The sequence below is a fragment of the Vigna radiata genome, chromosome 5, assembly GCF_000741045.1.
Source record: "Vigna radiata var. radiata cultivar VC1973A chromosome 5, Vradiata_ver6, whole genome shotgun sequence".
Lineage (NCBI taxonomy): Eukaryota > Viridiplantae > Streptophyta > Magnoliopsida > Fabales > Fabaceae > Vigna > Vigna radiata.
This window is the reverse complement of record NC_028355.1, coordinates 27,225,073-27,247,942: the sequence shown is the minus strand read 5'-3', so window position 1 is coordinate 27,247,942 and position 22,870 is coordinate 27,225,073. Positions and strand designations below refer to the sequence as shown.

At 30.2% G+C, this 22,870-nt stretch overlaps 2 protein-coding genes across 2 annotated transcripts; one reads left to right on the top strand and one right to left on the bottom strand.

The window, feature by feature from the left end:
* The first annotated feature begins 13,780 nt into the window (after positions 1–13,780).
* Positions 13,781–15,008, top strand: LOC106761024 (protein BPS1, chloroplastic). Its single transcript, XM_014644495.2, has one exon. It carries the CDS (start codon positions 13,858–13,860, stop codon positions 14,809–14,811), a length of 954 nt encoding a protein of 317 aa, XP_014499981.1. The 5' UTR covers positions 13,781–13,857; the 3' UTR covers positions 14,812–15,008.
* Positions 15,009–15,492: 484 nt separating this feature from the next.
* Positions 15,493–22,306, bottom strand: LOC106761795 (MADS-box transcription factor 23). The gene is made up of 8 exons (XM_022780333.1): positions 21,918–22,306; positions 19,501–19,579; positions 17,697–17,761; positions 17,502–17,601; positions 17,326–17,367; positions 16,574–16,615; positions 16,309–16,475; positions 15,493–15,783 (listed from the first exon to the last, which is right to left on the bottom strand). The coding sequence occupies exons 1-8, from the start codon at positions 22,097–22,099 to the stop codon at positions 15,729–15,731; spliced, it is 732 nt and encodes a 243-aa protein (XP_022636054.1). The 5' UTR covers positions 22,100–22,306; the 3' UTR covers positions 15,493–15,728.
* Positions 22,307–22,870: the final 564 nt, after the last annotated feature.

Here is a 22,870-nt window from a genome sequence, read left to right as displayed (position 1 = left end):
GTCTTTTCAAAAATTAGATGTCCTGATTTCCATGACTATTTTTAAGTTTTAAATGTTTTCCTAACTAATTTTATCTTAATAGTTGAACAACTTTTAAAAGTCTTTCAAATTCTCTATTACGATTCTTAAATAACTTCAATAAGTTCATGTGTTTCTACCAACCACAAACTTCAAGAGTAATTATTTTAAAGTTAAATGTTCTAAAACTAATCATCCTAAGAGGTTGTTTTCTTTCCTAATGGCAAAACTAATCCCAAAAGTTTTGAATTTAGGATCAATTTTTTTTTTTATAGAAGACACATTAGATATAAAAATTTTCAAAAATATTCATGGCCTATTGAATATCAAGGATTCTTCTCCATCCTTTGTTTTTAGTATTATGAAAATTAATTTTTGCAGCTAGGTTCTTTCACTTTAGTGAAATTCAAATTGTAATTGTAATGTGGTACTAATTTTTGGTTATTGGGGTACATGTTATGATAATAGGCTTCAAATATAAAAAAATGTTTGAGTTAACTTTAGTGTTGTCCCATCGAAGAATACTCTTGTGGCTGGTTTGGAAAATTACCAAAGAAAAAAAAATTGAGAAACCTAAAAGGATCATGATGAATTATATGATTAACAACTCCTACATCCCTCGAGTTCAAAATTCTACCAACATAGTCCCAACTTCAAACAGGAAAAAGTTTATGAGTTGTTGGGAAAATTTCACTATACACACTCATAATGTGATTCACACAAATAATTTTACTCTTGAATCTACTTTGGGTGATTTTCATTAAACCTTGACAACCTTTAAATAGGTACAAATCGGACATTGGATCAAGTACAAATAATAAAAACTGACAATAAAATATCAACTTACCTAAAAATAAAATCTACTTATTCTATTATAAAATAATATTCTACCTAGATAAGCAAAAAAATCATAACTACCCATTCCTATTTTATTTCTATAAAATCAAATCAAATATTACTATACCCAAAACTAATAAAATAAGATTTAAACAAAATTATTAATAAAATCCTAAAATTTAAATTTATCTCAACCTGACTACCCTTGTTCTAACCTTGCACAACCAAATAAGCAAGTTGTACCAAACACGCATGTATCATTATAATACTTGTTTGAAGTAAAGGTGTCCTTATAATTTTGGTTGACAATATGTCAATCAACATCATTGAGTTGATGTCATTATGACATCTTAAAATGACTGCTCATGATGCCAAGATCTTAAAAGAGCTCCTTCTCCTAATGTTGAGTTATTTAACCATATCAATCCTCTTAGTTGTATTAATTCTTTTGAGGTTATGATGTGATGGTCCTCTGTAGGAAGATAATGTATAACTACAAAATTTTCATGATGGAGGATCATAAAAAAAATATTGGTTGACTTATAAAGTTTAAGATAGAAGCAAAATCTATAACTACAAATGACAAAGAAAATGAAGACATGATGAAGATAGATTTAGAACCAAAATTAGAACCTGAGACTCTATTGCCAAGGTGGTTTACTTGAGATGTAAAATAGAAGAAATCAAACAAAAACATTATGCTAGATCCAAGTTCCATAGGTCCTTTGTATGGTTTTGATTTTGTGCTTAAACAAGTGTAAAACATAATTTTATGTGTACCAAATTATGTCAAATGCAAATTGTTCAATTTAGTTTAATAGATGCAAATCTTAGGAATTTCATGGGACACTTCAAACTAATAAATGTTTATATTAGGCTTGTAGAAATGTGCACTTCTCCATTCTCTCAAGAGGACCTCAAAATTTGTCAATATCAAAATCTCTTAATGAACGTGATGAAAGTTTCTTTGCACAAACAATTTTGTTGGACACTATTACATGTTAGGCCTTTGAGTGAAGCTTTGTCATGTTCCAAGGGTGTTTCTAAAGAAGTCACATACATTTAATGCTAAATAAAAAGCATTTTATTGTGGAATTTGTGCAAATTGTTTCCCTTCATCCATAATTGTTTCCCTTTTTTGTGTTTAGTTATTTGTTTGTAATACCTCGCTAACATCGACGCACTATTGCCATCATCTAACTTAGTCTCATTAGTGATGATATCTGTAAACTCAACAACTTCCTCCTCCATGGCTCTAATTACTTTCCCTTTATCAAATTGTTTTATTTTTAAGCATTCAAATTTTGAAAACACCGTCTTCATTTTGTCTAGCAACGAACCCTCATATGTACTTTTGCTTTCCCAAACACCACACTTGCATACCACTGTATTGGTTGTTGATAAGTATTTTGTAATTGACTATTAGTATATGTTCCTATTATTTTAATCTTCTTTGTTAAAGCTCTACACCCATTTGGAAATCGAACTCACAATCTAGCATATTTCAGTTCTTCCCAAAACTTTATTTCTTCATTTATAACTACCAGTGCTCCTACAATTGCTACCACCTTTTAGAAGCACTCATGACCCCAAAGTGATACTAGTAAGAATGTGCATTTAATCCATACAATTTTTTCAGATAACATTTGATTTGTTTGTGGGATTACTAATTTGAACATGTAGAAAGTCATTTATTGTGCTCTTCAATTATGTTACAAAAATTTGTTCAATCTTACCTTGTGAGAAAAGTGAGATTATCATCTAGGTATTTAACTATGATCAATCCTAACCCACCCAAGATGAAATTTCTCTTTATAGTATGTTTGGAATTGAGTAATTTCTATTCACGTGGAAAAATTTGAGGGAGAATGTTTTCTTTGTTTTAGTTGATTTGTGAGAAAGTGAAGGAGCGAATAGGTGCAAATAAGGTCATGGGGTTGCCTAAATCTTGTGAGAAGAAAGACTGGACATATTGGAGTGAAAAGGAGATGAAACATGAGGTTCAAACAACATTACAATGACATCATGTAATCGATTATCTCCTCATATGATTGATTTTAGTGAAACTTATTTTTATTTTTCAGTTTTGAGTATGGTTTGCATGTCTTGGAGTTAGGTGAAATTTTTGTGTCATCATTCTTAAACTGTAGTTGCTACATTGGAAGGGCATGTTGGTGTGTAGTGTGTTACTTGTTTTATTGATGTCTCAATTGGTTCATTGCTTAGTTATCAACAAATAAGTTCCCAAACAACATATGATATGCATACTTGTGCATTCCTTTGCATGATCTATGGCTAAAACATGTCAAGTGAACTTGATATACTAACAATAGTTTAGACATGCATTTCGCTTATATTTGATTTTAATTTAATTTTAACCACAAGAGAAAAATTGTAATATAACAATTTCATCAACTATAACACTTTTTCATCTATCATACCCATTAAATCATTCATAAAATTTTACTAACTTTTCTTTCATTTTTATTTATTTTTACTCTATATTCCTTAATAAAAACAATCTCACTTTTCACCTTTTTTTTTTCTCATTTTTATCCTTTTTCTACCTGTTCAGGTCCACTAACAAAAACATTTGTTTATTATGTTTATGATGGATGCATATGTGTGTCATTGATCTTTTCTCTTCCATTTTATTTTTATCCTTAATGCCCTTTATAGGTTGAACCCATCCTTTGTTTTCCTTCCTTCTTTTGTCGGTTCTTCATACCTACGATAATTTGGTATGCTAATGTAGATTTTGCCATATTGAATCCAATTTTCTTTCAAGTTTAATAGCATTTCCAACATAAAATAAACCTTTGCCCTCTTTGATTCAGTTGGTATTATATGTTATTTAATTAAGAGTTGATTATGTTTTTGTCCCTAAATGATTACACAATTTTAGTTTTAGTCCTTATTTCAAGTTTGATAATGTTAAGTACATATTATTGCAAAATGCATGTATTCAGTCTTCAATGCCCAACGACATTAATATATTTTTTTATATGGCAAACAAAGTCCCATTCTACTATTCCATTATGGGACATATTTAATTTTATATGTGACACATGAAAAATAAATAATAAAAGACATTTTACATGTATGAAATTAGTTTAGGGATTGAATTTTTTTTCCTATGTTGTATATTGGAATCATAATACTAACAAAAATAAGGCAATAGGATTAAAGGGCGACTTGAAGAAAAAGAACAACGTTGAAAGGAGAATCGTGTGTTGAAGGATGATAAGGATGGTGATGGTGTTGGTGTTGGTGTTGAGGATGAAGAAGAAGTTAACATTGATTTGATGGGTCAAATGAAGATGTACTTTATAAGAGTGAAGAAGAAAGGGTTGTAAATGATGATAATGATGGCTTTAGAATGGAGGAAGAAAGCATTAAAGATGATCCATCACATAGAAATATTCAACATGTACTGGATAGATGGAAAAAATTGATTGACAAATCAAGTAAAGTGAGGAGTAGAAGAATGTGGGTGGTGGATCATTTGTGGCAAACGAAAGTGCCACAATGCATGAAATAAGTGATGAATGTAGTAATGATAACTTGTTTCATGATGTGGACACTGATGAGGGTGGTAGTATTGTTGACCCATCATCATCGTTTCCTTCCTCTTCATCCTTATATTTTTTTCATCATATGGGGAGGTTCACAAAGAAGAAGGGGTTGCATTACGTAGGTGGGGGAAAACATGCAGTTAGAGAATTGATCTTGATTTATGGTCAAATATGACAAGGGTGTTAAACTTTAGTGAAGCCGTAAAAAGGAAGCTTGGAAAATAATTTGAAACTACTAAGTATCGATAAGGATGCAATAGAGTTAGCTACCTATGTAGAGGCTAATGAAGAGGAAGTTGAAATATATGTTAATCATATTCCTAGTAGGCCTAAAATAATTCTAGATTGGTGGTATGGGCGAAGAGGCAAGAGAAGAAGAAGTAAGGGAGGAAGAAATAAGGGAAGAACCAAAAGATGTTAGGGAAGAAAAGATAAAGGATGATACACAAGGAGAAGAAGTGGAGGATGTAAATGATGATGAGGATGGTGTTGATGGCATTGAGGATGTAGAGTTAGGAGAAGAGGTGAGGGGTCTAAATGATGATGAGTATGGTGTAAGTGATTTTGAGAATAAAGAGTTGGGGGAAGAATTGAAGGATGTTAATGAGAGTGAGGGCTGTTTGTAAAAACATGTGTGATTTTTTTAATTTTTATTAGTAAAATTGGAGGTAGGCATACATTTCGGGTTAAGACACTAGTGGCAATCACAAATGTAGGAAGGTGTTTGGTAATAAGAATGTTAATAAAGATTGGATTGCACAAGTTTTTATTGAAAAATTTGTAGATGTGGGGAAGACGACAACAAACCAAATAATTGATGAGGTGAAAAAGACATACAATGTTGGTATTACACCTTGAAAGGCGGGCAAAGCAAAGAAAATATCAATGGAATGTTTGTGGGAGATGGACAATGCCAATATAGTCTTCTATTTGATTATGTTATTGAATTAACAAGATTTAACGTTTAAACATTCAAGATTATGGTGAATCAACCTCGACCCAAATTATAACTAAGGTTTGAGTGTTTTTACATGTGTTTAGATGGTTGTAAGCAAGGGTTCTTGGTTGATTGCAGACCCTTCATTGAGAGTGTGATGCAACACCCAGACAAAAATTAAGTAAAAATCTTGGGAGTGTAATTCCTAAACCTAAAAAAAAGGTTAGATAAAGAGATAGTAAAAAGTGGGAATTGGATAATTGTATGAGCTCAAGATGCTAAGTTCAAAGTCACTCAAGGGTTCACCATGGAAAAGTTTGTTGTTGATCTTATTAACCATAGTTGCACTTATTATTTCTAGGATTTGGTACCTTGTAGACATGTTATGGCTACAATTCATTATAAGTTAGAACAACCTATGGACTATGTTCATGCATATTAAAAGAGAGAGGCTTATGAGATTTGTCTTAGGCCACAAATTAGCCTAATAAATGGGCAACAACTTTGGCCTAATCACAAAGGTAAAATAACATCTTTCAAGTTTGAATACTTTTGTTATTAATACAACCCTTTGATCTAATTATAGTACACCATTGACAGGGTAATACACAGATAGAAGAAGACATTTACAAGTGGAAAAAAAAAATTGTAATAAATATTACATACCTTAATAAATGAAAGGAAAATAAAACACCTATTGGAAACAATAATATTATATACCTTATAGAAACGAAAGGGAACAATGCAATATCAAGAAATAAGAATAACTAGGAAATATTCTTTTATCATTAACATTCAACATTATAACTAATATATTTACAATCTCTGATATAATTGATAATGTTACAACTCATACAAACACTACTAACAATTAATCTTTAACAAAACATTGCACAAAACATTATTGTTAATGCCCAAAATGTAACAAAAAATAGCTTAATCTTTCCAACTTTTCTCTTTTTATGTAAATTTTATCTTCAAATTATCATTCTTCTTCAGTAAGTTCAGTATATTTTTTCCCTTTCAAAACAAATTTCATCTTCTTTTATTTATGTTTTTGTTTCTACCTTATTTTAGATTGTGCTTTATCAACTTATTCAAAGTAGTTACAATGTGAATTGGTTTGTAACGAAAACAAGGAACCATTAATAGAGGGAATCATATTTGAATAAAACTAACTTAACTTATTGTTCGGTTTCTTCATCTCCAAAATAAGCTTCCTTTGTTCTTCAACATAGTTGCTTTTAGAAGCAACAATTTTTTCCCACAATCACAAACTTTGATCTCAATTTTGAAGATGATCCGCATGTTCATTAGATTATTGAAGAAGTGCTCCTCTACATAGAATCTAAAGCTTTGCTTTCAAATTTCATCACATTACAACACTGATTTACAAATTACAAAATCAACATCATAATTCACCATAATCTCACAACAATGTAAAATTCTAGATTCCCAAAAATAACTTATTAACTCGACTACCACAAAAAAATTTTCTTACCTTACTTTCTCAATATGAACTCTCAATGGCAACCACACTCCTCACTAACTCTTCAATTCAAATCCAAAAAACCCTTCAATGTCTTCTCCAAAAATTATACTCCACTCATAAACATAATGTTTTATCCATGTTTTCTTCTTCATTTTTCACTTTTCACAAATAAAAGCAAATGTGTCATATAACGGATTGGTGAAATGACACTTTGTTTGCCACCTAAAAAAATTAAGATTATCAATGCATTTAGTAAGGATAGAAATATAACACAATCAAATTTTGAAATAAAAGTTAAAATTAAAGTCACATAATAGAAGAAAAAAACATAACTAATTTTTAGTTAATTTACATTACTTTCATGAATGATTTTATTAATATCCAATTCATATAAGAACTCAATTATGTACAATTTGTAATCATAATTTTTTATCCTAGAAACCAAATAGTAGAAAATTTTAAATTTTATTATGAAATTGCTCAGAGATAAGATAAACAATGAAATGTTCAAACATAATATTAAAAATATACTATTAAATAACTAAAATAAATAATACTATAAACTTAAATCTTTATTGTAATTATTTTGAATTTAAATATTATAAAATTATATTTATTATATTGAAGGCAGATTATATACAGATCCTCAAATAATCACTAATCAGTCTTATTGTTGACATATATGTGTGGGTATTTGTATGGTACAGGTACACTTGATAGTCTCTATCCATCATTAAGTGCAAAGACTTTCGGTAACATCGCAAAAAGCTGGCGCCTTAAATTTTTCAATTTAGACACTGGGAACTTTTACATAAACTAATTAAAGATTAAATAAATAATAAGGATATAAATTACGATAAAGTAATGATTTCTTGAATGATAATTAACTAAAAATAAAAACATTTAAAAATTAAAAAGAAGCTTCTAAGTTCCAACGCTAAAATTTTAAATAAATAATTAAATTAGTCTGCTAAAAAAGGAGGCTATTCAATTTTTGAGGATTTTTTTTTAATGAGTCCTTCAAAAATAATTTAAATAAATCATTTGTTTTTTTTTTCTGAAGATTCTTAATTGAACTCTGACTTAACGGTCTCTCGGCGTAATTGAAATTTGCATGTACCCATTTTTTTAAGCAGACGCAAGGTGTTAGTCTTAAGAATTCTTAATGATTTTTGAAAAGCTTGTTCATGTTAATTGAAATGCGCAATCACGATTTTCTTTCTTTGGTTTTTAATTTAATTTATTTTTACAAAATTGATTTATAAAGTGAAAATTAACTCTAATCATATAATGTAAATTGATTTTATATATAATTGATCAGTAATTTCTAACATTTTTTTATTAGGGTTGATTACGTTTGACTTTCAGGAGCAACTCATCATAAACACGAACACGATTATCACTTAGTCAAATATTTAAGTTTAATTAATACACATTAACATTATTGAATAGAATAGAGAAAATTCAAAATCGTATTCTCACAGGTGTTCAGGTTTCACTTGGAAGCTAAGCAGTCTCACCAATAAGAGAAGAAAGTCCTTCTACAAAGCCAAACAAACGTGTAAGCACACAAAATGCCTTACCTTCTTCGCTTGCCACGTGTCCACGTTTCACTGGTCTACACATTCCCTGGTCCCTATAAATATCTTTACCAAACGAGTCACATACCATTCTACCCTCACCTTCACTTTTCAACTTTTCCAATTTACCAAAGCCCTTTTCAGTTTCTTCACCATGGCAACCTTCTCAGCTTTTCTCCTCTTCGTCACTCTCTTCTTCGCCGCCGTCAATGCTCAAGACTTTGGCCTGTCGCCGGCGCCAAGTCCCGACGCTGGAGCGGCGGCATCTGTTTCGAGGTCCGTGGCGTTTATCGGAGCTTTGGTTGTGCTTTCATTGATGATTATTTTGAAGCATTGAAATTGTGGATTTCATTGGTTTGTATAGAAAATTTAAGGCGAGGTGATTATAGAGTTTGATCTACAGGATATAGATTATACCTTGTTTAAAACATTATTATTTTGTCTTTAGAAAATAGGGAAAATAAGAAGGATTTTATCCTTGATATGAACTTGTATTCTTTTTTTATATAATAATGTTTCCTGATTGATACAGGAATATATAGACATATATATAATATAGAGAGAATGGTTTTCTTTTACGTAATTCATATTTTTATTTTTATTCTTAATTATTTTTTTAAGAATAATTGTTATTTCAAAATTTGTTAATTTTGTTTTTCTCATTATATTTGTAAAGAAGTATTTAATTTTCTTAATAATAAGATATACTTTACATATTAATTTAATTAATTTATAAATATTAATAATTTATATAATAGTATAAATATTTTAAAAATCCGACATATACTCAATAACACTTATGTTTCTGTTAGTATACATAAATATATAACTTTATATATAAAATTTTTTATTTTGAATTTTAAAAATTTAATTTAAACTAAATTATGTGTTTATACACTTTTGTTTATAAAAGTACGGTATAACTTTTGTTTATATAAACTAGCGGAAACCACAATTCTTTTTATTTTATTTTAATAGTTATAATACTATTCTTCTTAGTAATATTACATTTTTTTTTAATTTTATTTTGTAAATATTTTTTAAATTAACATAATTATTCTATTAGATTTATTTTTTAAGTAACTATTTATTTTAAGTTTAACTATTTTTCGATTTAACGGTTTAATTTTAAATTTAACAAATTTTTAATTATAAAACTACCTATAAATAAATAAAATTTACAATAAAATTATAAAATATTTATATTTAGTTTTATAATTATAATAGTGATAATAATAAACATAAATATAGTGTGCATGTGTATATATTTTTTAAATATCATCTCTCTGCACATTATCCACATCCAAGATCCAACCACAAATATACTTCTCCCTAACTTGTTGCACTTCCTTCTGCAAAGAGATAAATGCACGACATATCAATAAAATGCAACATCTTCTATCAAAGTTCTCAAAAACGAAAATTTTTATAACTTACTGTAGGTGGGCATTGTGTTGCCTTCATATTTCTCAATGTCATCCCACAACTCCATAAATTTCAAAACAATAACTTCATAATCATATCTACATCAAACAAAGTCCAACATACAAATAATATTATGTAACATATCAATGAAACAATAAAATTTTTGATTTGTAGAAATAAACATTAGAAGCTTACAAGTTTGGTTGGCTTGGAGTGTATAAGTGTTGTACCTGCAACATAGTTGACCTAGTTGTGCAAAACATTTGCCTAAAATCCCCACTTATTTTGCCTTTGCTACCACTACAGTTTTTATACCATGAGTTTTACAAAAAAAGTTCAGTTCCTTGGACATGGAGTTGTATATAAATGGCATAATAATTGTGTCAAAAGAACTAAACCAGTAAATGGTCAAAAAAATTAGAAAAAAACTTCATACTTTCCACCCAAAAACGCCATCAACCACTAAATCTTCTACACAACTTCAACCCACACTAAACCATACCTTTCTACCCGAAAAACACAAAAACACATAAATGCCCTAACAAATTTAAATAAACTAAACCGGCCTTTAATGAACAAAGACAGTCTGACCACGCTTTAATGAACACACCTCTTGGTGGGTGGCACAGAGCAAGATGAGTGGGTGGGTAAACGTCGATGGCAACACTCCGATGGACAAAGGACCGCGACGCTCTAAGGAAGACGAACCACAATGACTAGGTGGGTGAGCAGACGTAAACGGTGGTAGCTCAAAACGTGCCTTTGTTGGTGGCGGTTCAATCAAAGCTTCTAACACCGTCGGTCACCGGAACGGACACCACTTCGTCACGCGAAACTCCGGCGGACCACGCTTGCACCGACACGTTTGTGGGAAGAGGCAGGTTGGTTGGGTGGGAGGGAACGAGACTCACTCTAGGGTTCACTTTCTCTCTCCAAGCTTGAGTTCTCTCTCATCTTGCCTCATATTCAAATTCTGAAGTGAGAAAATGAACCTCCCTAACCCTTCCCCAATTCTATTTCCACATCATTCTCATTTTTAATTTTTTTTCCACGTGGACCACTCACATTTTGACATGTGTCTCGTGTCAAAATGTTGTCAAAGGTTGTTGTTCAAATATCATTTTCCTATGATAAACGAGTAAATAATTCTTTTATAATGTGTAATTATTTAAATTCAAAAGAAATGGTTATTAAAGTGAAAATTTAAAAAAATGTTAAAATTTTGGGATGATCTTTGTATTTGTCTTGTAATTTCAATTTGGTCTTTGTGTTTTAAGTAATTTTAATTTTAATTGTCTTCATCTTTTAAAATGTAATGCAATTTGTTCATCATGTTAGTCTGTGAATTGTTTTTAATTTTTTTTAATTTCTTTAAAAAAAAGCTTTGCTACATGTCAAATGAGTTCTTGTCACATGAGAAAGATAGTGTGATGTGACAGTGACATGTAAAAAATAGGTTTAAATCCTTTAGTTGTTCCTATTTATGTGGGTTTTTTCCAGTTTGATCCCCCTTTTTATTAGAATCCCAATTGAGTCCTTAAAAGTCCTTAAAAGGCATACTGAGAGTTCGTTTAACATTGTTTAGCAAGATATAGCCAGAGCGTGTTTAGCAAGACTCTCATATAACATATTGATACATTTACGATGATTTTGTTTAATAGTGAGTCTACTATCATAGTAATGTGTTTACTAAAACAACATTTTATAGCGCGTTTGTTGAGTTATCATGAATTGACCTTTTCATAGTAAAACGTCACTTGATAATGTGTTTACTGAAACTTTTTCTTTGCTCTTTCAAAGTTGTAACTCTTGCTTCATATAATGTTTTTCATTCAATGATATTATTGTTACAAAGATTATACTTTGTCAAACACTTATTTCGTTTATCGTTGTTTGTTAAACTTCAAAATATGAAAGTGTTAGACGGTCTTGTCTTCTAGACGATCTTGTCTTAACAATCTCTTCATTTATTATGTTTAACAAATACACATCTAAACGATATGGTTTTCAATTTGTACAAGGAAAATCTTCATGTTTGAACATCTTTTGAAAAACTTGAGCGTGATTGTGTTATATGAACAATATACCATTGTAATTAATATGCATGAGGGTTAGTTTCAATCAAAGCATATATAAACAAGACATACATAATCAAATATTCAAAATATCAAGTATATCACATAAATATAAATGTGTACATGTTATGCATAAAGACTTCTAAGAATTCTCCCTGACTCTATGCTATCATATGTTAACCTATCGTCTAATGTACTCCACTAAGTACATGCTCATAGAAATTTCAAACACACTTTTCTTACATCAAAATATATACCTTTTAAATATAAAATTAGATATTAATAAATAATTGAACAACGACCCGATAACAAAAAAAATATATATTTAATAAACAATATACTTTGTTATAAATTTTAAACTTAGTTTAACTTTACAATATTGATTTTATAAAAATGATTTTAATTTAAAATTCATTTCTTTCTAACACATTCTACATATATGTTTGAGAATGAATTTTGAATTTAAAAACTAAATAGGTGGTACGAGTTTGTACTAATAAAATTATTTAGAAAAAAGATATATTATTGGAAAAATGAAATTCTGTTGGGACTCAAAATAGTGTGTGAAGTTTGGTAGAAAGTCAAAACTCATCATTCACCACTTGATGCTAAAAAAGAAACACTTGGAACCTTCCTATACTTAACCCTAATCAAATTGTTTAAAAGAGAGAATAATTATCCTTAATCACTTTTTAAACATTCCAAAAGATTATTCTAGAACATTTAACATTAGGATAAGATTACTAAAACAAAGGTTGCCACTCTTTCAAATAAACTTTAAATTATTTCAGAAAATTAATTTGGTTATTATGTAAAGTTTGTGGATGTTCTTCTCATATATATATATATATATATATATATATATCTTTTTCAGAATATTAATATGTTTGGAAATACATTTTTAGAATGGAAAATTCTTAGTGAAAGGTCAAAGAATGTGAATAACACTTGAAAAACACAATTTGCAAAAGTGGACCCAAAAGACAACCCAATTGTGTTGTCAAGTTGAAGAGCAACACCGTGTTTAAAGTTTAGACTTCAACGCAAAACTGAGTTCTACGCAAACATGCATCATAAAAACATTTGACCGCCGCCAAATTCATGTATCCCATGTTTCCTTTGTCTTTTAAATATGTTTTTTCTTGTAGAAACATCTATTACACAAACCTTACAAGTTAGTTGATAAACTAATTTTTTAATAAGCTAACTAATTAATTAATTAAAAAATGTAAAATAATATAAGATAGTATGATTATGTTAATTTTAGTATATAAGTGAAATTTGTTATTCTAAACAAAAAAAATATTAGTTTATATTTAATGTTATATTATGTAATTATAACTTTTTTTATAATATTAAAATTTTATAATCTATAAGATGAAATATTATAACTGATTTTTGTTGACAATTATTTTTAAGAGTTACCTAGTTATATTCATCAACGAGTTTTTTAGTTTTCATTATCTAAAAATCTTACCGAAAACAAAATGATATAATTATAATTTTTTCTAAAAACTGAAATATCTTATGACTATTCTTTTATAAGTATTTCATTATAATTTTTGTTTTTGTTTTGCTGAGGTATTTTTATTAAAAAAATGATAAAATTAATAAAAAAATTATAATTCTATGATTATTTTTATGTATATAAATGTTTATAGTTTTTATCATATTTTTTAAATTGATTTTGTTATAATAATTAATTTTTAAATTATATTTTCTTTTTGTTAGTTGTAAATGAAAGCGTGTTTTTTATACTATTTAATACTGAATGCGTGTGTGAGTGAGCGTGACCTCGTGTTAATTATTATTTAAGCTTACTCACGCAACCAAACTTTCAAACACTTGTTTGAATTTGAGTTGTCAAGACCCCTTTTTATAGGCTTTCTCTATTCTAACTTCCAAAAACCAAGAAACAATGGTACTTTTGATAGAGAAACTAGCAAAACATTGCTTCTTCAAGCTGGAGAATCGCCACCATTCCATCACATACCCTCATCAAGAGGAGTTGCCATCATCTTCTTCATTTCTGGCTTTCAAATTCCATGTGTCTGAATCAATTGACCAATTAGCATTGGATTTGAAAGCCAGATCAGAAACCCTGTCCTTGACATGGTTTGAAAGGTGTTTAGCTCTCTTGCCTTTGATCAACAAGGCTTTTGCAAAGCTTGTTGCAGATATGGACTACCCAATGAGCAAATGGGGGGTTGGTTCAACTGAAGGGTATCTCTGCTACACCTTGAGTTTGCTAGAGCTTTTCAATTCTATTTCCTCTTGTATTTCTCATCTTGGCCAAGCTAGGATTTCTCTGGCTCATGGTTTGACTCTGCTGGAGAACTCACCTTCTTTGGCTAGAAAGCATCTAAAAGGAATTCAATTTCAACCAGGGGGTTTCAGTACCAACCTTGGTAAAGATCTTGAGGAAGCAAGGGTTTTTTCTGACAAGGAGAGGATTGTTCATGAGGCTGTGAAGGAGATGAGGTGTGTTGGATTCTGGGTATGTGGGGTTTTGTTCTCTTGTTTATATGGTGATGGTAAGTCATACATGGAGCTGAGAAAAGTTGCTGGTGGGTTTGATAGTTCTCTAGTTGCCACACTTGATTTCGAGATTGGTGAACAGTTCATGGAGAAAATTTCAATCTTCGCTGAGATCAAAGAGGTCAACGATGCTGTTGCTGACCTTGTTGCTGCTGATGAAGTAAGAAGACACTATGCAGCCAAGGAATTACAGACCAAGCTGCAAGTGTTGGAGAAGTTATCTGATAGTATAAGCAAAGAGGTGGATAATCTTTTTGCCAATGTAATGACTCAGAGATCTAAATTGATTGACGGCTTTCGACTACAGCAACAGCCACAGAAATCAAGTTTCTGATATCATATAGCATACATTATGTATATAGCAGTAGTTTTCATGTACTATGTATATAGCAGTAGTTCTTGATTACTTCTGTAATGTTATATACAGTGGTTATTTGCACACTGAAGGACAACTGTAATACATTTGAAATAAGAATAATAGAAGATATGGTTGTAAAGATAAAATTTATAATACTATGAATTGTTCTCAGATGATTCAGAATTATGTAACTTCTTACACCTTTGTGTTCACCATAAAGAGAGCAAAAATATGTCTAGGAAATTAAGAAAATGAAAGGAGTTAATGAAAACTTAACAAAGTAATGACTTTTATTCTCAACAAATCTCTACTATAAAAACGATTGCCTTCTTAAAATAAGCCATGAAATGAAACAAGGATTTAATTTTGTTTCAGTAGTTTAGGTTCATTATCATCCAATGACAAGAAAAATTATTTGTCTCAGCAAGAGAAAGAGAAAAAAAAAAAAAAAAACCCTCTTATCATGAACCAACTTGCTGATTCTACATGATTAAGTCAGAAAGTAAAACATTAAGAAAGATTAGTGTGGAAGAGTAATATAAATTTAAACATTTAAGACAGTTAAAATAAATAATCGAAGTTGGTGAATGATGAAATAAGTAACTTGATTATGATTAAGATAGAAAGAAAACATAAAGAAGGATTAATGCTGAACAGTAAAAAACAAAACAGTGTCTTCATTAGACCTTTCACAATCACAGTTAATTAGGCCACAATATGGTAAAAATGGTCAATCTGCATATTCAAAAAGAGCCAAATTCCAATTTATAACTTGAGGGTCACTTTTAGTCATAACCTTTCTCCCTAATCTATATTGTACATAACTACAACTGCAATAAATGTCTGAAATTCTATTTTCCCTGTTGAAATAAGAAAATCAGAACTCTGCAAAGTCATTTGAAAAGATTTCTTTCTTGGGGCCCTTCCTCTTGAACACCAGCAGGCAACCTAAAGAATGAGACAGTAAAGTCAGAAAATGAACATAAAATAGGAGGAAAATCCCTAATAATTAGGTAGTGTTTGTGAAAATTAACAACAGTAAAGTCAGAATTCTAGTGTTTTAGTTAGTGCATTCAAATAACTAAAAAGTGTGTATGGCTAACTAACTAAATTAGGTAGGTCTGAAAGTGCTATAGGTAAACAACTGAGAGAAAGAGGTTAAGAAAAGGATGCAAAAAGCTAATGCAAGAAAATTTGTTGAATTCAAAATATATTCCACAAAATCACCCTATGCAGTATTCATGCAAAACACTTGTTTTGTAAATATTATGTGATAGTGAAAACCAGTATGACAGTACTGAACAACATGTGTTGTTTCAGCCGCTTGAGACTGTCTGCAACCCAAATCATAGTGAAAGTATTTTATCCATGAAAATCAAGAAAAGTATTGTTTTTAGTTTCACACAAAAAACATAGGCCGTGAAGATCTACTCAATTTATTTTAAAGGTGTGGTAATTGAAAAAACATAGTACCCGAAATGAAATACTGTGTCTGAACTTCCTTTCTCATTTCCACAGTTATTGGCCAAGTTGAGACATCTGGCACCGGTATTTACAAAAGTGTTCTTTCTTTCAGGACGTTGATACTGAAATGGAACCATTGTTTCTGATTGTGGAAACAGACAACGAAGCTCCTCAACCTATAACATGATATAGGAAGAAAGATAAAGCTATTAGTGACATAAGATGCTAGAAGATCAACATTGTACACAACATAGAGAAAGTGAATAATATTTGCCTGTCTGCGCAAAGTTTCATTTTCCAACATGACCCGCTGTTCCTGGAAAGAATTGACCAAACAAGTTACCATTATAAAAAAATGGAACATTTTTCTCTTGCCCTTTCTATGACTAAGTAAATAGTATATTCCCAAGTTCACTATATCCTGAAATTGATACACATTTCAATTTTACCCACAAATTTCTAAGCACTGAAATCAAATTCTTCAGCCTTTTAATATGAGGACCATGCTTATCAACTGTATGTGCACACCAATGTGAAATGTCTAACAGGCTGATCTGGTGCAGTTCATAAATATCAAATATGAAATTTTGTTACTTCTATGTTATTGATGGAGGTATATCCATGAAGATCAAGAAAACGGAAGGAGGCTCAGAATAGGATTTTGTTATCCTTTTTACACTATTGCAATTAGGGCTTGTTGGGCCTTAGTTCAGCTTGTTAATTTTGTTTATTGGGACTTTTGAGTTCTTGTGTGGCCTCTTAAGAATGGGCCGTGGTGGGTATGAAGTTAACAACTATCCAGCCAAAAGGATTGGTTTATTGTTTACAAATTACTAGATATTCACTACCATGTAAGCTGATAGAGTGCATGATTTGATTTAAATGCTTTAAAGGTGCATATCACTACATCAGACCTATTAATAAACCATTTTCACATATTCTCAACTATTTTAAACTCCCTTGCCAATTCTCCTAGGTCTGTGAGGTTTATTACAACATTACAAACCTAACATTTGATTCTGATACCTGAACTCTAGATTGCTCCAGCTGCTCCATAAGTAATTCCTCCTGAAAGGTTTTAAAAGTTAAGGGTTAAACATTGCTCTGAGGTGAAAACATTAATTATGTTTTACTGATGACATTCAATGAAAAGGAAAAAACAAAACAAGATAGACAAATGGAAAAGGGATAAAAAATGTGACCTTTCTTGCCTTTACAGACAATAACCCCTCACTGAGTTGCTGCTCTATATTTTGCAATTCTTTTATTCCCAATCCTGTCAGATCCTTACCCAATATCTGTCTATAGTCACAGGTAAGTTGTACAGCTATCAACACAAAAAGAGAGGAGAATGCAAAATAACAATAATATAAAAGAAAATCTAAGAGATTACATACAATTGCTTTGATTCTAACTTTGAAATTTCTTCTCTTAGAATGTCCACCATCTTAGAATCTTCCTTCTAAAGAAAAAAAAAATATTAGTATAGTAATCTCCACTAAATCTAAAGAGAAACGATGATAAGTAAACACCAGATGAAAGAAATTTTAAAAACAATGCAGTCAAGCAAAGTAAGTATTTGCAACAAAGACAACAAAACTACCTAATAGATTATCTATAATGGAAACCGAATGTCAAGACATAAGAGTTGCACTTGTTTTACGTAATTATGGTGAAAATTTGAGAGAACACCACATCAATTACATATCATGCAAAAAAAATGAGAAGACCAAGTGATAGGATTCAAGCCACTGATGGATAAAATGGAGAAGTGTAATGATTGCTAATAGAAAGATAACATTCAAGCTTAAGGGAAAATGAGATGGATAAAATGGAGGAGTGGATTGTTTGATCATACAGTACCTGATTCCATGGTTCTTACATTACATCTAATCACTAACTGCAGACACTTGGGGTAGTTTCTACAAAATTGCATGTTAGAGCAATACTATACATTTTGAGATTAGCTTTTTTACAACATACAAAAAATCTTCAAAAAAATAATCAGAAATGTCTACTGAGTGATATAATGCAGCATAAATGATTAGTACTGGAGAGTAATTGTCCTTGAACAATACTGACATTACAAACGACACAAGAACGAGATTATCTAAAAATGTCAAAGAAAAGGGTCATTCAATTTCTATACTAGAACAGTCAATTCCTTGTAGGTCTTTGCATCTCAAATCTTCTAGTCTAGATGTGAAGTATAAACTATGCCACAATTTGATGATAGATTCAAGTTTATCCACAAAGAGAACTCAAATGCAATTTTTGTGAGACTAATCACATATTTGAAGCAAGCTAGTAAAACTACAAACTAAGTTTGTATATTAATATTTAATATTTAAATTTAGATTTCACTAATTGAATACAATACAAATAGTATATAATTTGAAAATATTAGAAAAAAATATTCATTTAAAGCTGTACCCTAATAATATTTAAGTAGTACAGAAATAAACATAAGAAGTGTCTTTCTTAAGAACTAGAGTGATTTAAATTCTCTGAATCTTAAATAAGGAAATGATGTGCTGCTTAAATCAACAGAAGAACTTTAGCAGGAACCCTAAATGAGTTAGAAGGTGATAAAATTGACTGCAGATATGTAGAAAATACTCAGAATAGTACTTAAATTACAAGGGTAAAATAGAAGAAAGGATAAAATCTGATAATGAAAGAAAAACAAATCTGATATGGAAATTTTTTCTTTCCCTATGGCAATAGCCTGCCTTCACTCTCTGCTGCCCTTACATTTATCCCTCCTCACTCCATAATCAATTCTCATTCTCACCCATTTTCCACTTCTTCCTTTCTTAGTGTTGACTTTTATGCAGTTACTTGAGATTTATCAGCAGAAAACCAAAAGTAGAGAAGTTTATTTTATACAAAATAAATTATTATTTTCCAGTTTGCAATTGAATGTTTGTACTATAACCAATATATTGCTGATTTATGATAATAAAAAGCCAAAAAAAAAAGATAATGCACTATTCAACAACAAAAACAATAAAATTTGTTTACCACTTTGTAGCATTAATTAAACAAACCCAATTGTGTTACATCCTTTCTTGAAAGGGTCATTTCAGGTTCAAGTCTTTTAAATGGATTTGATTAAAAGTTGTTTGGACTACAAGAATAGTTTGTAAGATAGTGAAACCTTTATGATGGTCAGGAGGATACAGAAGTACAAAAGAGTACCTGTGTTTTAATTTCTGCTACAGCAGTAGCATCTGTAGAACCAAGACACTTGTTGTATCTTGAAAGTGTTCGCATCATTCTGCAAGAAGGATTTGTAAGTATTCAAAATAAATATGCACTCCCATGTGTTAATTTCTTAGAGTAGTTATATATATTTTCCTTCTGTAACTAAACATTTGTTTGACAGATATTCTGTTAGTTCTATGTAATGTATTTAATGTACTATTATTCTTGTACTGTGTTTTTGGATTATGGAAGAGATTCTGATGAAATCTATCATTATTTGGTTTTCCAAACTTATAAAGACTTTTACAAAAAGAGGAGTGAAATAAAAGATTTAAAGAAATTACATGAAAGAATTTCTATAGATTAATTTCAATTTTTTCTTCTTCCTAAGTAGTTTGTTCAAATATGTGCAGTAACTTTGGCATAAAAATATATGTGATCATTTCAACTAATAACACTAACAAACAAGTGCTTAAAGCTCACTATTGAGTTTAATAGAGTTTGATTCAAACATCCAGCTGAGAAGTTGAAGTATGAAATACAATATGTAAGGAGTCTGTGAGATCTTTCAATGAGCTTACTGTTTAGTTTAATATAATGTAAAAAGAAAATAATTGTTCTTCAAACATCCAGCTGAGAAGATAAAGAAAATTATTGATGAAACAGCACAATAATATAGCTAGACAAACTCATGATAATAGTGAATACAAATTGAACAAAGTTTGTAAATTTCTTAGAGTGATGACTGAGATATCAAAGGTCTGCCAAAACCAGAATAAAATCCAATAAGAACAGTAAAGATAAGTTTATGGTAGCAGCACTGCTTCTTCTGTATCCTTACCCTTTATTAAGGGTAAGCTCTCACAGACTCCTTCCATATTATGTCATGTTTCAAAACTTTTGCAAAGCAAATATTTACTTGATAAGTCACTACCAAAACAAAAGACTACATAATTTCAAACAGGACATAACTGCCTCTTCTCTTTTCTAACTAGGATCTTATGTTAATGTACCCTTTATGGCATGACATGTTTAGTTCTTGCTTCCTATATATTTAAAATTCTCACTTATGATTTGATTCGTATTTCACCAGGGAAAACATTAATGACAGATGTATTATACTGACAATAATTCAAGACAGATAACTGATACACCAAAGCAAATCATTTATCTTACTTTTCCTCTTTCCATTTATCTATAGGCCATCTTATTAACTGTATAAATCTTTTATAATCTGCCTTTAGCATTAACCTTTCAACAACATAAGTATTTAAAATAAAAACTCATTTTCTCTCTTTTTCATAATATTTTTCAATAAGGAATCAATCCTTTCATAGAAAGATATCTTGCATAACAGAACAGTAATTCTAGAATTGAATTTTGAAAGCTTGTATAAACAGTAAATTTGAGTATTTTTTTAATTAAATTAGCTTCGACAAACATGTTAAAATTGAGTCACACACAAATCAATTTTGAAAATTTTAGCTTATTATTTTTATAAAACAAAATCATAAAAATGAGAACAATAACAGTCAAACCCATAATGGGGCTGCCCGGAACTGTTCCCTGACCCTGAATTATTTTATTTCACAAGAGCTGTGCTGAACAGTGGATAGAAGTTCAAACACCAATGAAGTTCAAACAACAGACATTTTTAGCAGCAATAGAATCACACAAACCGAGAATTTTTCAACCTTTTACGAAAAATTCACTTCAAAACCATCATAGTTTACCTTTACAAGATATCAAACAAATCATACACTCACAAAAATTGTTTTAAACACACAAGTCTAAAGGCTATAAATTTTAGTCATCAACTGCAAATACCAATCGCACCAAATTCAAAATCAACAAAACCAAAATCATCTTCATACACAATCACACATAAAGTTTACCAATCACCCCAAATTTAAACCTAGTGTAATCAAAATCATCTTCATACACACAACCACACTTAAATTTATCAGTCACACTAAACTTAAAACCAATCGAATCAAAATCACTTTCATACATTATACACCATATTTAAAAGTTACTTATCACACCAAGTTTAAAACCAATGAAATCAAAATCATCTGCATACACACCAAATTTAAAATCAACGGAATCAGAATAATCTTCATACATTACACACCATCAAGGAAAGAAAGAAAATTAAATTTCTTTTCTTTTTTCGTTAAATCTGAAATCCATTTACAAACACCAGTAATGTTAACAGAAGTCTCTGTCCCTGCAACAACATCATCATGATCGACAATTTTTGAAAGCCACGATTTTTACAACCAGGAGTTGTTCCTCATTACAAAAGATTAATTCTTTAGAGTAGATAGAAGAAAAAAAGTGAGAGGGCAGAAGGGTATAGTGAAAAGTAAGAGGACATGCAAGGGGGTGTTGAAGAGAAGGAGACGCACCCTGAACTGGAAAACTCAAAGAGCTTGCCAGTGTTCGAAAACACTATGACGGCAACCTCGGAGTCACAGAGAATGGAGAGTTCTTGAGCCTTCTTGAACAAGCCTGTTCTGCGCTTGGAGAAGGTGACTTGCCTGCTGCTGGCATTGTCGATTCTTTTGATCTCGATCTTCCCTCGACCCATTGGACATGCCCAACTCAAACTCGACAGAGATTATAGAGACAGAGTTTGAGGTTGAAAAGGAAAAGACCCTGTTGGGTTGGTTGAAGAGAGGAGAAGGGAAGAAGAAAAGGTGGCTTCGTGAAGACACTGAAAAGCGTTTTACCTCAAACGACTGAGCAGAGAGGTTGGCCTCGCTGGAAACGGCAACTTTGCATGGCTCCGTGTTGTTCTCTGTGCATTTAGAGACTGTTTCTGTTTCCTTTTTGCCCTGTTTTGGATTTTCCTCTGCACCTGTTGTGGGTCCCATTTCTATTTTTTTTCTCTTTCTTAACATTTCACTTACTCTTAATTAATCTTCTCATTAAATTTAATTAATTAATGAGTTTGTTTGTTGCTTTTATTACTTATATATAATTTACTTATTTTGAACTAGACAGTTTTTTTACTTATTTTAACAAACAAATATTATCTAATATTCAAACCAATTATTACTTTAAAATAATCCTTTTTGTTAAATATTTATTTTGAGGTTAACCTAAACCAAACATGCAAAAGAGTTTGCCTCCATTCTTGTTCAAACAATTCAACTACATCCCACAGAAGAAAAGTTTAAATATTTAAAATCAAACTCATTAAATTCTTTTAAATAATTATTTCCTATTAATTTTGGGCCTTAATTTTTTTTTTTATATTTTAGCTATCTAAAATTTAAAAAAATGTTATTTTAATTTCTAAAGAATGAAGAAAATTTTGTTTCTTTCATAAAATATTTTTCTATAATTTAATTTTTCC

Coding starts and splice junctions, on each gene's coding strand:
- LOC106761024 (XM_014644495.2), top strand. CDS start 13,858: ATGGTACTTTTGATAGAGAAACTAGCAAAACATTGCTTCTTCAAGCTG.
- LOC106761795 (XM_022780333.1), bottom strand. CDS start 22,099: ATGGGTCGAGGGAAGATCGAGATCAAAAGAATCGACAATGCCAGCAGC. Junction 19,580..21,917: donor TTTGAGTTTTCCAGTTCAGG/GTGCGTCTCCTT, acceptor TCCTTCTTGCAG/AATGATGCGAACACTTTCAA. Junction 17,368..17,501: donor TGTCTGTAAAGGCAAGAAAG/GTCACATTTTTT, acceptor AAAACCTTTCAG/GAGGAATTACTTATGGAGCA.